This window comes from Penicillium antarcticum (genome assembly GCF_028974205.1).
Source record: "Penicillium antarcticum strain IBT 31339 chromosome Unknown utg000002l_segment0_segment0, whole genome shotgun sequence".
NCBI classification, from domain to species: domain Eukaryota; kingdom Fungi; phylum Ascomycota; class Eurotiomycetes; order Eurotiales; family Aspergillaceae; genus Penicillium; species Penicillium antarcticum.
This window is the reverse complement of record NW_026695300.1, coordinates 1,065,684-1,080,886: the sequence shown is the minus strand read 5'-3', so window position 1 is coordinate 1,080,886 and position 15,203 is coordinate 1,065,684. Positions and strand designations below refer to the sequence as shown.

At 47.8% G+C, this 15,203-nt stretch overlaps 7 protein-coding genes across 7 annotated transcripts; 5 read left to right on the top strand and 2 right to left on the bottom strand.

The window, feature by feature from the left end:
* Nucleotides 1–503: 503 nt before the first annotated feature.
* N7508_001394 (actin-binding ADF family protein) lies at nucleotides 504–1,088 on the top strand (the record flags this gene model as incomplete). The annotated part of the gene is made up of 2 exons (XM_058459460.1): nucleotides 504–984; nucleotides 1,063–1,088. The coding sequence occupies 2 exons, from the start codon at nucleotides 504–506 to the stop codon at nucleotides 1,086–1,088; spliced, it is 507 nt and encodes a 168-aa protein (XP_058322992.1).
* Nucleotides 1,089–1,905: 817 nt separating this feature from the next.
* Nucleotides 1,906–4,828, top strand: N7508_001393 (Ataxin-10 homo-association domain-containing protein; the record flags this gene model as incomplete). The annotated part of the gene is made up of 2 exons (XM_058459459.1): nucleotides 1,906–2,078; nucleotides 2,137–4,828. 2 exons carry the CDS (start codon nucleotides 1,906–1,908, stop codon nucleotides 4,826–4,828), a joined length of 2,865 nt encoding a protein of 954 aa, XP_058322991.1.
* Nucleotides 4,829–5,275: 447 nt separating this feature from the next.
* Nucleotides 5,276–6,796, bottom strand: N7508_001392 (Zn(II)2Cys6 transcription factor domain-containing protein; the record flags this gene model as incomplete). The annotated part of the gene is made up of 4 exons (XM_058459458.1): nucleotides 5,276–5,998; nucleotides 6,053–6,121; nucleotides 6,222–6,710; nucleotides 6,740–6,796. The coding sequence occupies 4 exons, from the start codon at nucleotides 6,794–6,796 to the stop codon at nucleotides 5,276–5,278; spliced, it is 1,338 nt and encodes a 445-aa protein (XP_058322990.1).
* A 1,598-nt stretch (nucleotides 6,797–8,394) lies between these two features.
* On the top strand, nucleotides 8,395–8,673 carry N7508_001391 (Zinc finger RING-type; the record flags this gene model as incomplete). The annotated part of the gene is made up of 1 exon (XM_058459457.1): nucleotides 8,395–8,673. One exon carries the CDS (start codon nucleotides 8,395–8,397, stop codon nucleotides 8,671–8,673), a length of 279 nt encoding a protein of 92 aa, XP_058322989.1.
* Nucleotides 8,674–9,722: 1,049 nt separating this feature from the next.
* Nucleotides 9,723–10,352, top strand: N7508_001390 (uncharacterized protein; the record flags this gene model as incomplete). Its single annotated transcript, XM_058459456.1, has 1 exon — nucleotides 9,723–10,352. One exon carries the CDS (start codon nucleotides 9,723–9,725, stop codon nucleotides 10,350–10,352), a length of 630 nt encoding a protein of 209 aa, XP_058322988.1.
* Nucleotides 10,353–10,557: 205 nt separating this feature from the next.
* N7508_001389 (uncharacterized protein) lies at nucleotides 10,558–12,235 on the bottom strand (the record flags this gene model as incomplete). The annotated part of the gene is made up of 4 exons (XM_058459455.1): nucleotides 10,558–10,604; nucleotides 11,483–11,746; nucleotides 11,815–12,165; nucleotides 12,220–12,235. The coding sequence occupies 4 exons, from the start codon at nucleotides 12,233–12,235 to the stop codon at nucleotides 10,558–10,560; spliced, it is 678 nt and encodes a 225-aa protein (XP_058322987.1).
* A 1,839-nt stretch (nucleotides 12,236–14,074) lies between these two features.
* Nucleotides 14,075–14,994, top strand: N7508_001388 (uncharacterized protein; the record flags this gene model as incomplete). Its single annotated transcript, XM_058459454.1, has 2 exons — nucleotides 14,075–14,239; nucleotides 14,299–14,994. 2 exons carry the CDS (start codon nucleotides 14,075–14,077, stop codon nucleotides 14,992–14,994), a joined length of 861 nt encoding a protein of 286 aa, XP_058322986.1.
* Nucleotides 14,995–15,203: the final 209 nt, after the last annotated feature.

Here is a 15,203-nt window from a genome sequence, read left to right as displayed (position 1 = left end):
GTTTGAAGTGCCTTGAAGCTGATCAAGATATACCTCAATAGTAACAGATATTTACAGCAAGCTATGTTATCTGTGCATATTTTGAGACAAGGTATATAAGCACCAGGTGATCCGGATATTGTAGCTCCTTGTCATGTCATGTCATTCAGGTCCACCCATCATATATAGCTCCAGCTCCACTTGGTCAACATCATGATCTTAAGCCTTTCAGCAACAAACTGGGAAGCTTCTCGGTTTTTCATTCTCACCTGCATATAACAGCCGGCTAATATTGATAATGCGGGGAGAGCTTACGTCATGAGTATATCCTTGTAAAGGGCCAAGTGGAGACAGAACTACAGTCATGATTGCATATGTTCAGGAGCAACACGTAACAAATCGGCCAACCTTAATGTAGATCAGGCCATCCCCGCGCGGAATGCTGGGGTAAACTTCGCTATAAATAACGCTCCTTTCAACTTGCCTCCTTCCCCTCTTTCCTCCTTCATCTCTCCATTCCAACCATGACACGAGGATTCGCAACCATTACCCCTCAGTGTGAGGAGGTCTTTGACCAGGTCAAAGAGACTGACACTCTTGACTGGGTCACCTACAAAGCTTCCGCCCACGACAAAAAGATCGACGTCGCCAACTCTGGCAAATCCAAGGACTACGCAGACTTCATCTCTAACTTCCCAGAGAACGAATGTCTCTACTCTGTCTATGACTTCCAGTACGACTCCCCAACTGGCGGAGAAAAGCGTCACAAACTGGTTTTCATCACCTGGTATGTTATCTCGTATGACTCTGACCCCGCCTGGGTTGGTCGCGTGATGTCGATGCAGCTTGCTAATTGCTCAATCTCTCACCCCAGGGTTCCTGAACAGGCGGGTATCCATGACAAGACCTATTACACAACAAACAAAGATCATCTTTACCGCGCGTTTGAGGGCATCAGTCTCCATGTGCAGGCACATACCCCGGCGGAATTAGCTCATGCTACCAGTATGTACCCATGTATCCGTAAAGGATTCTATTGCTTGCACCAGTACACCAGGCTTACTGTATTCTTTCTCTTTCTAGTCCTGAGCCAGTTCAAGGTTCTCTGAAAGGCTTCTGAACCTTTCATCGTTATCGCGAAGAGAGCGAATGATCTAGTTTGCAATGAGGGCAATTAGGTAGCATTATTCAAATCAAGTGTGCCGTTTGCCAGCCTTACACAGACGTTCTTTTTCTTCGCCAGTCCTCCCAATAACCCCAGTGCATCCTTCTACCTAGTACATCGATGCACTGCTGTCAGGTGGTTTGTATAGAAACAGGCACTAACCCAAAAGAGCTTACTGCATCTTGTGGGCCTTGCAGTATTGATCACCTCTAGCCAGAGCAACAGGGCAACAATGTGTCTGTCAAGACCGAAATTGACCTCTCGATATCTCTGCCATTGTCATTCTTTGATCTCTACACTGAAGGAAGGGGCTCGTTGAAATTAAACACCGCCTTTGATTCTGCCAGAGCGGCGAGAAGATAAACTATTCTGCCATCTCCAACCTTTTGTCGACCAAATGTCTAGATTGGATGGCAAAGTGATTGATTCATTCGAGCGTTGCTGGTGTTTGATGGACAGAAATCCTAAAACCTGCAATTGGGTGGCATGCTCATCTTGTATTAAATCGCTTTTGTTTTCAAGAGGCGTAAAAAACATTCAAACCGTTGAAGATAACTATGGTACGCTAGTCACATGGCCGATTAAATTTGGTAATCATAATCTCTTCTTGTATTTTCCCAAACCTCAAAGTGTATTGCTTGTTGACGGAGGGTCGGGCGGGCGTGTTCGTGCGGGCGGAAAATTTGTCTCCCCACACCTCCAAATCTTTGACCTCTCATCCCACCCCGCTTGGTATTTTGGCTACGCTCTGATCTTTCACTATGGCGGACCCGAAGCCATTGTGCACACCTGCCGAGCTGATGCTCAAGGTGATCCTCGCGGGGACCCTCAGCCACTATGAGACCAAGGGCATGATCGACGACAAACGCCTCGAGCACATGCTTGCCGCTGGAAAACAGATCCTCTACAAGACACATCAAGAGAGCGATGTTCGGTAAGTGATCTCTAGTCCCAGCCTGGTTACTCTGTATGCTAATGCTGGGCGATCACAGTCACAATCTCGGCATGTCGCCAGACATCTGGCAAGGCCTCACCAACGTTCTCACGAAAGCGATCCCAGTCCTCGAGTCCCAGTCTTTCGCATGGAAGAGTCCGGCAGCGAGCTACGAACATTCATCCTCCAACCTCATCGCATACAACTATCTCTCGCTAGTCAAGGACATCGAGCGCCTCAATGATCTCTGCACGATTGCCCGCAACCTTCTTGCCACAACAAAGAAAGCGCAGAATCTTGCCGCGGAAACTGGCTTCGATCAGAGAATTCTAGCGCTCATCGACACCTGCGTGCGCGTAACTGCCAGAGGCTTCGACGGCGAGACAAATGCGCGCAACGAGGAGCGATGGCAGAAAGTGGTCAACCTCTACAAGCGTCTATTGATTACATGCCTCCAGTACCTCCACAACTTCATCATGCATAACGAGCATCGCAAGATGGTTCTTTGGTTGGATCTCTTTGGATACCATTCGACTGCCGATACAAACATCATCAAGCCCAAGGAACCGCTGGACGATGCCAGTCCCAGAGAAGGAGTGGCGCCTATTGTGCAGGTTGGAGAGCGCGTTATCAACCCTCCTATCCGTGCGCTTTACGACCAGACCGCGGAAGACTTGCTGTTGGAGACCATTGCCAAGTTCCCCCGGGAGCCTGCTACCATCAAGGAAGAGGCCGCTATGTTGCTTCTCGCGAACATCAAGGATCACATGGAGAGAATCCTCGGACGGGATTTGAGCGCCATTCAAGAGATGGGCCGGGACCCAGATCAGGTCAAGGATATTCGGGCGGCTCTGACCGCGATACTTGGAGCGAAGGTGGATGGTTGGTCAGATCTTCAAGAGCGAGCTCGTGAGATTCCACCTGCGCTTCCCGAAGATGAGAATGAAGAACACGAAGAAGAAGAAGAAGAAGAAGTAGAGGAGGAACATGAAGAGCACGAGGATGATGAAGACGAGGAAGAGGAGGAGGATCACGACGTCACTAAGAAGAAGACCATTCTAACTATTGATCGCAGTCTAACGGCTGGTTTCCCTCGTCTTTGTTGGGCAGATCTCCCTGAAATCAACGATTTTGGGGCAGTGGATGCACCAGTGACTGACGAGGACACTAGCATGCCCCGGTCAGCTCAGTCTGCTGCCGAGACCCTTCAAGAGGCTAAAGATGAGCTCATGGCTCGTCTCCAGGAGCCATCACATATCGATGGCGACGAAGAGCACGAGTATGACCATGGGGATGCACACACAGTTGGCGACGATGACTCGCGCAGCCTGGAGGCCATGGCTGACGGTAGCGTTGATGGCGATGATGTGGATGACGTGGACGATGATGGCGCAGATGGGGATGGTGATGAGGAAGACGACGAAGATGATGAATACCGTGGCCGCCCTGGTGATCAACAACGTGGTCTTCTGACGGACATCCCTCTCGTCCTTGGACCCGCCGAGATCGAAGCCTTGCCCATGATCGTTCAGGCCGGCATCGTTGACAGCTTTGGACTCAAAGGTGGTGAACGCAATGGAACAAGAAATATGCAAGCCCTGAGATGCCACATTCTGCTCACCCAAGAGACTGGGCGCAATCTGCTCCGTGAACTTCTGATCTTCATCGCCGCTTGGGATCTTCCGGATGACGAGCTCTACTTTAAGATGATGGTCCAGATCATGGAAGCTGTGCTCAAGAACGGCCTCATGTCCCACGCCTACTCCGACTTTGGCCAGCCTAAGGATATTATTTCCCCGGCACAGGCTGTGGTGATCAAGATTCTCACCCACATCTTCCGTGCGAAGTATTCCCCTGCTTCTGTGACAGGATCAGCCCAACCCAACATTCCCCGCAACCCATCGTCGCTCAACCGAGTTGACATTCTGACCGTCCGATACATCTTTACCATCTTCCGTGGTAACATTATTCCCGAAACCTGCGCATTGATCTACCTTCAAGGCCAGATCCGCGCCGAGCGTGCTCTACCAGAGGACTTCCCGCTCAACCTGTGGGACATGGAGCGGGTGTACGAGGGTGTCTACCAGTTTTTAGAATTCTTTGCTGTCCTGACGGAGAACAACGACTGGAAGAACCTGCTCGTCAAATGGGAGATTGTCTACGACCTGGTGACCTTGATCAAGGAGTTGGAAGCCAGCATCCCCAAGGGCCAGTTAAGCCAGCTGTCCTTCGGTTCAGTTCCCCCACCCCCTCCACCCCGCAACGATCCTACAAGTGATGTCCTTCCTGCCCCTGTCGCAGTCGAGCGTCCTTACGACCCAAGCGACCCCGACCCCATTGACAACGGCTGTGGCAGCGTCGACTCCCGTCCCGAGTCTCCACCCATCACCGAAGACCCTTCTGAATTCGAGTGGCGCAATCTCAAGAAACTGGTCGTGCTGGTCCTTTCATCGCTTGTATGGAAGTGTCCCGAAGTCCAAGAACAAATTCGCCGCTATGGCGGTGTCGAGGCAATCCTCTGCTGCACAGCCTTTGACGCTCACAACCCCTATATCAAGGAACACGCCGTGATGTGCCTCAAGTTCTTGCTAGAAGGCAACCGTGAAAACCAGCGTCTTGTCGAGGAACTTGAGGCTCGTGAGGTCGTCAAGGATGACGGCGGTGTCCTCGAGAGAAGTGGATACGAGGCCATGATTAACCAAGCGGGCAAGTTGGCTATTCGTCAGAAGGATCGCGTCACCGAACTGTGATGATCATTCAATTATGTTTTGATGAAAGCACTGTATTGGATATCGTACTAGAGATGGCAGCTTCCCGGAAAAACTAGGCAGCTTTACTGAATGATTACATGAATTCTTAGCCGAGCAATTGACAAGGCTTGTTTACATTTCGCTTAATTATCGTCTACACTACTCTGAATACGAGGTGCTTGGTATTTGTACTTGTATTGCAATATGAGTCTGACTACCTACTTCCATTTGCTTGGGTTACAGGTTTTAGACCAGGTGGCCCTCATTTTGGGTTATGATCTGATGAATTACTTTGCTCGGCTAGAATCTATATCTCATCATCTATATTCCAAAGGAACGCGCTTGTTGCTAGATTAGTCTAGCAATGAAAGATCAAGTCGTGTTCAGAATACAGTTCCGCTCGGACATCCTTGCGATTGATAGTATTCCTGACAAATTTCACGTTCTTTATCCGCCAGCATGTCTGCAGATAGCTGCACTGAGCAACGGTCGTCCAGGGACTTGTCGCCGCATATCTTCCCATTTCCTCCTCCACCCACCCACACCATCCATCACACAGGTGGTCGGAGTACCTTCTGTCGTAGATATCTCACCAAGAAGACCAGCTATAACTGCTTGCTGCTTCGGATTGTGAGACGCAGCACAGGCAGCAATCAGGCAAGGCGTCACATAGCAGGCTCCTAGCGGCATATATCGATCTGGTATCTGGCTTACAGCAATGCTTTCCTCGACGAGCATGTCATTTTCAGAAAGCAAATTTGTGTCGAGCGAGGAGGACTCTTGAAGAACCGTATTAACCATCAATGCCAGCGTAAGCACAGTAGCAAGTCGCGTTTGGTTTCCGAGTTGAATCTGGGGAGAGGGTTGATCCGTAGACGGTTCGTTGTTGAAGAAGAGAGACTTTGGTAGGCGATTTAATTTCTCCAAGTCGCTTAGTAGTAAGTTGTAATTGAATTGGAGATCGGAGGAGCGGTGCGCCGGCTCGCGGATCATCTGTATGGTCTCAATTATGCGGCGCAGCTCTAGGCTCGGAAACCTGTCTGGGCTTTTTCTCATTGCTTCAGTATGCAAGTGGCGGTCTTCAGCGGATTTTGGAGCTTCGACTTTTTCGAGCACATTCCACACCCATGGCTCTAGATTTATTCGGGGATTGCCCAAGCTTTCCATGACCTGGGGCTAATTTAGCTGTGACCTCGCATAGTTAGTTCAGGGAGAGCTTCGTACCACGATGCCAGTGAGTGTCAGGAGAGTTTCCAGCTCAAACTTAGACTTCCAATTCCAGTGGGCCGTCATCTGCAATAAATGCAACAAAATCTCTATATGGGATACGCGCGGCCTATTCGTCCGGTTATTTATTAGATCCTGTAGCTAATATTAGTGGTCTGACATATACCCCTTGGCTAGAAATACCGTGTACATCATTGAGCATAGTGAAATATATGGCCGTTGCAATCTCAGCAACCTGTCCATCGAGAGGCATCTTCAAGCAGTCCCGCAGGGCTGTCAGCGCCTTCCCATGCTTGACAAGTGCCTGCACGGGATACTGGTCCAAGTGTAAATTTGAATAAACAGTAGCAAATGTATCTGCTGCTATGTCAAGGGCGTTGTTAGCCCCAATGCGCTTGGGGATAAGATGTAGAAAAGCGCCAAAGCAGTTCGTGTCGTAACGAATATCCCTGACTTCGAGCCTGGATATCAAGTGCCCAGTAATGAGCGTCGTCCGGTTGCTGGAGACTATGCGTAGGGGCTCTAATCCCGTGGCATTTCGGTTAATGAATTTGTATCGTTGTTGGCCAACGCCAAAGCACTTGATCTTGAGCTGTGCGCATCTAGCGCAGACAGGCATTGCCAGATTGCACTGGGTTGGGCCGTCAGCGGTGGCCTTGTGGGTTCACGTCAATGTTTGCTGACCTTCTTCTTTCGCTTGCGACATTCATCGCATGCTCGGCTTGACGGTACTCCTGGCATCGTGAAGGCGAGATGTGGAGGAAAGACTTGCACACCAGGTGTAGATCAGGTGATACAGTAATGCCTTTTGGCCCCCAGAGCCACTTACGTCTCCCCCGCACCCTACTTCCACCTACGTCTACAATTATCCACGATGCCATCAAAATGCACCGTGTCCTTGTGGAAACCCAAGGTATGTGAGAACAACGCCGAAAACGACATTCTGCCATGACTTCTAGCGACAAGCCCCCCTACAAAGCAGACAATACTTAGTTATGAAAGTTCAACTAAATCGCCGTTTATCCTACTTCGTCTATACTCCTTCGGGTCCCAAGTAGTCAGTAATGATACAGGTTGTGTGTAATAGGCAATTTTTGTGGAAGGAAGTAACGAGTCTATCTAGTGTTCGTCTTGCTGGTAAGCAGCCTTGCATTCGGCGTTTAACCGTACGAGATCACGGTAGAAACCCCTCGCCTCATCTCTCTCAGCCTGGGTCATTTCCCCTCCCTTGCTAGGTACGACGTCCACCTATGGGTGGCGAGGTGGTTGCGGAGCTGCTCTGCTACGGACAGGGGTTTCTGCATCGGGCCAGTAATCGATTTTTTGTCGGCAGCTACTGATGGAGCCCACCTACGGTCCGGTGGACGCATCGATCATCATCGGATCCCCGGTTAAGGTAGACGCGCTACACCTGGATATTCTGTACAAAGGTGGGACTATGCATTTTGGTGGAATGGTGGGAAGATTAAGATCAAGAAGACAAAGACTTTCATTTTATCTTATCAAACTGAGTGTATCCTAAAGCAGGTGCGAGCTCATATCATTGCTACTTCCTTGTATGAAAGTGAGTGAATCGGCACTTGGCGCTCTAGGAAGAAGAGTGAACGGGATGTCTCTCAATATATAAAATAGATAGATTCCCAGACGGAAAGTGATAGAAACGTTGACAAGGCGATTATTATCTATTTGAAGCAAGCAGTTGAGAGTATTGTTGGTCATAATAGGGAGAGATTCAACATGAAAACAGAACGTTGCGGAAGGGAGTATTCTTTTCATATGAGCATCTAGCAGATTAAATGGGAAAAAAAAGGATATTTTCGCAATATACCGCAGACCATTAGCTGTTTTCTACATACAAGGCGAAAGCTCCTTCAAAGTAAGCCTCTATAGATAGTCTATAATGTATCATTTACTATCTGTTGAAGGCTGGAATCTGGTAAAATTATATAATTGCTACCTTGAATGAGGGTATTGTTCTCACTCGACGTGATTATCTACTGTCTTTGTGTATGTATCCTTTGATCTTTTTTCAGTGATCTTTCGTGCAATGTATATTTTCTCTTTGTCTCCTTTCTTGTTCAACTGAAAGAACCTGCAGGTTCATTGTCCGAATCCATTCATTGAAGAGCGCTCAACTGTCCGGCCCAAGTATAAGTAGCGGCCCAAGTCGCTGTCCTCGATACACATATCAGCACACTTCGTGCTTCATCGTCTGATACAGCACAATTACCTACAGATACCTATACCTTGGGCATGATCCAATATTTCATTCGTTTCTTTGCATAGTATTGTGCTACCTACCTGTCAGTTTCTCTGTCCCTCCCCCACCTTTGCTAACCATGGCTTCATGTCTAGGAACATATCTGCTGAAGATCAGCACTCTAGTTTTGGGACTAGCAATCATGGTGATCATGATTCTTGTCAAGGAGTGGACCCAGTATCAAGCTGCGCAGTTCTGGCCGAAACTGCCAGTCACTGGCCCTCCAGACCTCGAATCCAGTTTCGCTTTTAGCGCGGAAGCCTGGCGGATGAGGGAGCTAGAGGCATCTTGGTCGCTTTATCCCTTACGCCTTACCCACCTTTCGCAACTACTGAATTTGATGGCCTCAAGCCACTAAGACCGGACGACTCGATGTCTACCTCGACTTACTATTTCCATAGTTAAGGAGGTAGCTTGGACGTTTGAGATCGTTTGGTTACGGTGGGCTAGCCCCAAAACCCTTATCCAATACTTCATCTTTCGAGGCGGCTCACCTTGATGGATTGGAGTGGGTAGGGCCGTCGGCTATGGACTTGCACTTCTTCGCAGTGCTGATGACTAGTAACCCTTTCGGGTGAAGCTAAGCCAAGTCCAAATGCCCTATGATAGGTATCGCCATTGAGATTATACTGATCATAGTTCATGAAAATTATTACTGTCATGATATACGATCTTTACTAACTTGTCATGATGGGCACTGCTAATTGAGAATACCTCTTATGGCTTTGTATTGTATTTTACGACGACACCATCAAAAAATTTGTATTCATTTGCAAAGTCTTTACAAAGAGCATTGTTACTCTTCAGTGCCTACCGAATTGCTACGAGTTACGAATATGACGATCACGACAAATATAATGTGCTAATCAACACTTGATACCTTACAACACTCAGACGCAAAATCAAAAATCAAAAAGCACTCATGCTCTATAATATATAATTCTCTATTCAAGGTTGTTCAATCAATCTCGGCTCTGTCGGCTTCCTTCACTTTTCTTTGTTGCCATTGCTTGCCAACGAACACAACGCTTTTGGTAAACCCCAACCTCATTTCTGGCAGCTATATGAAGTTCCGACCCCCACATATATTCTCAACATACCAGGCCTTCATACTTCCAGTTCACATCCCAGGATCCATTGCAACATCGCAACCATGGCCTTCCTAAATTCAGTCATCAACGAAAGGCAGAGAGATAAATCTATTGCTATTCCTAGTAAACACTCAAGTATTCAAGTGGTGTAAATGAATACCCCAGTATAGCCTAAATCACGTGTTTCAATCGAGTCATCGCCGCCATCTTCTTAGGTCTCACTCATGAAACGTTGATTTGAACATTATCACACTAAATCTGTCATTCGTACATCCATAAAACCCTTTTTGCCATGGAATCTGAACCGCCCTCAGCAATGTGTTCCCTTGAACCTATTGATCTACAGAACGAGGACCAATTCAACGAGATGAGAAGGCAGCGCCTCATTTGTGGATGGGATTCAAACCTACAAACTTTACAAAGTTGGAAAGAAAAAGACAAGATAAAAAGACTATTCTGGATCACGATTCCTCACCCCAGTATTGGAAGCAACACTATCCGCACTGGTCACATCTCACTCGACGCATCATCTGGACTACTTGAACCCGACATCGCACCCGAAAACAGAACGGAACTTTCCATCAGCTCTTTCTTTATTCTACCAGAGTACCGCTCATTAGGGCTTGGGAAGAGAGCAGTGAACTTAGTTGAACAGATGGCTACTACTGAGCGGTTCGGAAACCCAAATTGCCGATTTATTACACTGACAGCGTTGAGTAAACGTTATATCTACAATAAGGCGCCAGAATGGCAAGGTGTCTGGGCGAGACTTGGTCTTTCTCCACCTTCGTTCAGCATCCAAGAGTGGTATGAAAGTCTTGGGTATGTTGCCTGGAAGGAGGAGCCTATTACCGAAGAAAAAGGGATAGATGGGCAGATTATCTTGCTGTGGGAAGCATTCATGAAGAAGGATCTACAATCAAATATTGATATTGTGGTTTGCTGAGTCTTTGTTGCGCTATATGACTATCTTTTTTCCATTGAGTTGTTCGGTCTTCAATGTGTCGAGATCAACATCTTTCAACGTCCGTCCCTAATTTTCCGTAAGCGAAGCAACCACAAGAACTCCGAAAAGTATAGGGCTTACATTGACAGCCACAATATCTTTGTATTCACCCTCCTCTGAGTAAATGTAGACACTAGTTCCGCAGTTACGACAGAATGTATGGTGAAACATCATGGTTCCGAAGAGATACTCCTATTCCTAGCTGTTAGTTATGAGAAGTATTTGATTATGACAAATAGTAAAGCAGAGAGATATGGAGCATGATACGAGCCTTGGCAGCGTCTGCACTATGATGAAAGGTAATGTTGGTCTTTTGAACATAGACCATGATATAACCGTTGATACTGCAGATAGAGCCTGTATCAACTCCAGTATATTAGCATTTGCTCATTGCCTTCCGCAACTCAAAGGCGAGACCTGTACAATTGCAAGTATTGACAACCTGCTCTTCTACAGGAGAAGGGAGCTTTGCCGTGTAGCTGACTTGTCCACAGTGACAGCTGCCCTCGTATGAAATCAAGCTAGCTTGGGCTTCCGACATTATGAAATTGAATAGAACTGCGTTCAAATGATTGAGATGGGTCGACACAAGAGGGGCTATCCGGAGCAATTTGAGGTGCAGCGCGGTTTATATTGCCATGCATATTCCCCTCAATGGACTGCGCCTTTGCGCCGAGATCTTCAAGTCCAAAGCTCTTTCAAATAGGTTGCAGTAATCTTGGTGGCAGTGACTCCACGCTAAAGTGTAACTGTAAATACGAGCTACGGGCTGATGTGGTATACCCAATCACTGTGAAAGCGTCGGAATACCTCGTACATAGATCAGGTGGATGACGCAATGCAACTAGGTCAGGTAGCAGTGCTTCAATTGTCAGCTGATATGCCTTTTTATGTGAATGCATTCGAAATGTACACAAAGTATGGAAATTTTTGGGAATAGTAATTCACTCCATGCTAAGGTAAAATAACCAGGTATGCATCGTCATCTTCATCTCCGCTTCGTTACAAAAGACAAGGACTGGTCCTTGTGTATGCAATTTCGACTTCGCTATCTGTTCAACCGTACATACCATCCCACTCCTCCTCTTCATCTTCTTCAACAAGCTTCTTACGCGCCTCAACCTTCTCCCTCTGCTGCTTCGCGAAATCCACTCGGTCAAGTGGACACGTTCCGCGCAAACGTAACCAAGGCCGCACACATTCCATGTCAAAGCGGTGTGTAGGGTGACAGGGCAGCTGGACGACGAGCGGGTAAGGATCTTCAACGAAGGGGTTATTGCAGATGGGGCAGATATCGGAATCGTTGAGTTTGGCTTTGGGGACACGTTCGAGCACTGTAGAAATTGAACGCGGTTAGCAATGCTGAGATGGACGGGCGGAGGGGACTAGGGAAGCATCTTACTATCGCAGAATTCCTCACTAACGCCCTCAACTTCACGCGGGGGTGTATCAGCCTGCGAAAGAAGCGACTGGATCATAGTGGTCAACAGGTCGTCGCGGTGCTCTGTGATGGTGTTATCGGTGCCTGCTTGCGCCTGGGGGTTCGGCTCGGTGTCTGCATCGCGGCGCATCATCTCAAGCGCTTCGGCAAGAGAGTAGAACGCTGCGCTGATATCTCCTGGTACTGGGACGGCATGGGGTCTGTGGTCTGGGGCGGGTGTGATCTCGGAGAGAGCAGAGAAGAAGGTGGAAAGGTCGGGGCGACGGCGGCGTGGCTGTTGGGCCGTTGAGGGGTCGCTTGTGTTATGTTCAACTGGAATAGAGTCAGCATCGTGGCTTTCGCCTTGCGATGATTAAGAGCTTGTACTTTCGTAGGTCGACATGGTGGGCTGCGGGGGAATCTCAAGCTTTCGGAGCTTGTGTAATGGGAAAGAAGGCGGGGAGAACCCGTCTGTGACAACTGTGAAACTTCCCTGGTTTTCACTTGAGGTTGGGAGATGCAATGAGGGAAGAGGAATTGTAAATTACAGTATTGGGGGAATTGAAGGAATTGGGATGTTCAGGTCCCGAAGGCAGCAGATCGATAACGCGGCCGCCCGCCTGTGATTGGCTCTTCAATGTATAACTTCAACCTTTTTATTAAACAGTTCTCAACCATTTTGACCGTTGTCACTCTTCAATTTATTGCTAGATAACTCCCTCTCGCTCAGCCATTCAATTTAGAACGGCTCCTCTTCAATTCCACTCTGCACTCTATTAGAAGCATGGGGTTGACTTCATAAGTTTGTACCTACCGAGAAGGATAGGTACGATGACATTCGATGTGATGCAATCTTCCTAACCCCAGGCAGATGTTGATGCTGTCAACTAGTAAAAGCATTTTTAGTTTGTACTACCTCCAATGCATCCAGTTTAGTATGACTGAAGTAGCTCAGAAGATGAATCATTTTGCCATAAAAAATAGTCCTACAAATCTAAGTCATTTCTGTGCAAAGTGATAAAAAAAACGACGGGTTATCCACAGCATTCTAACCCTATTTGCGTATTATAACTAGCCCGTAACCAAGCGAAATCGCTAGCAGGTCTTGAGTTGTTCATTCCTCCCACGTGACAGCTCCTACCTGGGGTACTCTCGGAAGGGACTGACGGACCATATCCCATTGTAATCTGCAATGTCCTGTACACAAGGGGGATTATGAGGAGAGCTTTTCGATACCCTCCCAGGTGCATAGAATTTTCTCGAGAATCGAATCTCATGCTCAGTGGCATCATTGGAAGGTTAGGTCCATCAAGTCTGGCGGGAGGCGAAAGATCGATGGCGCTGGCTGCCTCTTATAGAAAATGTATCTCCATCCTATGTCCGCAGCCAACAGAGAGCCGGCTAGCAGAGTTGTTATCAGTGGCATATCAGGATGATCTAGACTGAGGGTTAGAAGAGACAAGAGTAGAGACTGGAGAAGAACAGGATATGTTTCTCTCAAGCGTCATGCCGATTAGTTTCAATCAATCCCTTCTAAAGTTCTTTGCCAATTGAAATTGCGAATGTGTATATATTTCTATACCTAGGTAGACTCCCAACTCTACGGTCTCAGGGGCCTAAACTATAAGACTAAAACTGTATCTGATAGGGGATTTTGATTGAGCAAGTATCTTGCCAGCTAATAATTAGGACAATGTCTTGATACGTTCAGGTGGCGACAGTTGCCCCGGTCAACGATGTGTATACCCGTGTGGAGCAAGATCGGCAGGACGGGAGTCGGTCTGGGGCAACGGAGCTAAACGCGTTAGTGTGATGTTTGATGTTTACTCTATGGCCTGAAGGAAATTGGTGTTAGCTTGAGGGAGCAGTGTACAAAGGGTTGTATGAAACTGGAGGTTTGGGTTATTAATGTGAAACATTCGATCTACGGTAAAACAGGTAAAACAGATTTGCATGCTTCCAGTATCCTATAGACGGAGTAGTTGTAGCTACAATATTCTGATATTTGGGTCTTAATTCGACTGCAATTGTACTTATTCGAATCATTTCCTCTATATCTATTGTTTCCGTAGCTATAATAGCAGTAATGTACAGCCAAGTGTCCAAGACCCTACGCAATGCACAGCCCAGATCGTTTATTAATAGCCGTGACGCACGCCCGTGTGGAGCGCCGATCATATTTACCTTGGCTTATGTAGGGGTTCTCTGCCACTTCCACCTTTCATCCTTGCATCTATCCAACATGCGATCGAAACCCTCAGTCAAGCCCTCGGCTTACCCGCCACTGCCATTCCACGCGATTCGCTTCTTCAGCTTCCTGTCCGCCATCGTGGTCGGCGCAATCCTAGCCCTGTTTATCTACCACCTCCATGCCGATGGCTACAAATTACCATATTCATTCCTGGTGGTACGCAGCTCCCCAAGATCAACAAAGCAAATCAACACAAATGACTGACACTCTAATAGCTCCTCATCGCAGCAGCCCTCTCCCTCCTAAACATTCTCCTAACAACCTTGATCCACTGCAGCTGTGGCCTTTCCCCAAAACTCTCAATAACAGCAAACGCAATCCTCCTCATCCTCTGGGCCATCTCCCTAGGCCTAATCTGCTGGTCGCTCTCCAGCACAATAACAGCATCCTGCACAACAACATACTGGGGCAACTCAACCGGCATCTCAGTCTGCCGCAGCTACAAAGCCCTCTTCACATTCACGATCATCGGCCTGGTTTCACACATCGCCGCGCTATGGCTGGATATTATTGTCCGGCGCCGCCAGAATCGCTTTGGCACATACGGCGCTATGGGGTCGCAGCCTGGTCTGGATGATTCTGGTGCCTTTGATGTTAAGATGGATGATCATTATGCTCACAATCTTGGCACTGGGTACCGGAATGAGCATTTGAGGGGTGGAAGTGAAGCTACGCCTGCCCTGCAGGATTTTGACAATTTGCCACCGACCAATCCCAATTCTAGTGCTACTATGCATGGTGCCGGGCCGTATGGGTATGAGCATGAGGCTCATGGGGAGGTGGCGCATGCTGGTGATGCACAGGACTATTATGGGTACGATTCTGGCGGCATGAGCCACCGTGGGAGACAGGGGTATCGGGATCCGTATCAGAGGGAGCACACAGGTTATGATCCTGCGGCGTATCGCTGAGTGGTGGTCGGTGATGGAATGATGGGTTTTCTTTTCTTCATGACAGCAAGCGGTTACTTTACGATATATCTTTTGAGGAATTGGCGAAGGCGCTTTCAAAGGATTCAATTCATTATTGGCATGTGTGATATCTGGAACAAAAGCATCGAGACAAGACGGAAAGCAATGCGAGAAATCAAATCTAACGACCCTTCATTTTGGTTCCAGAT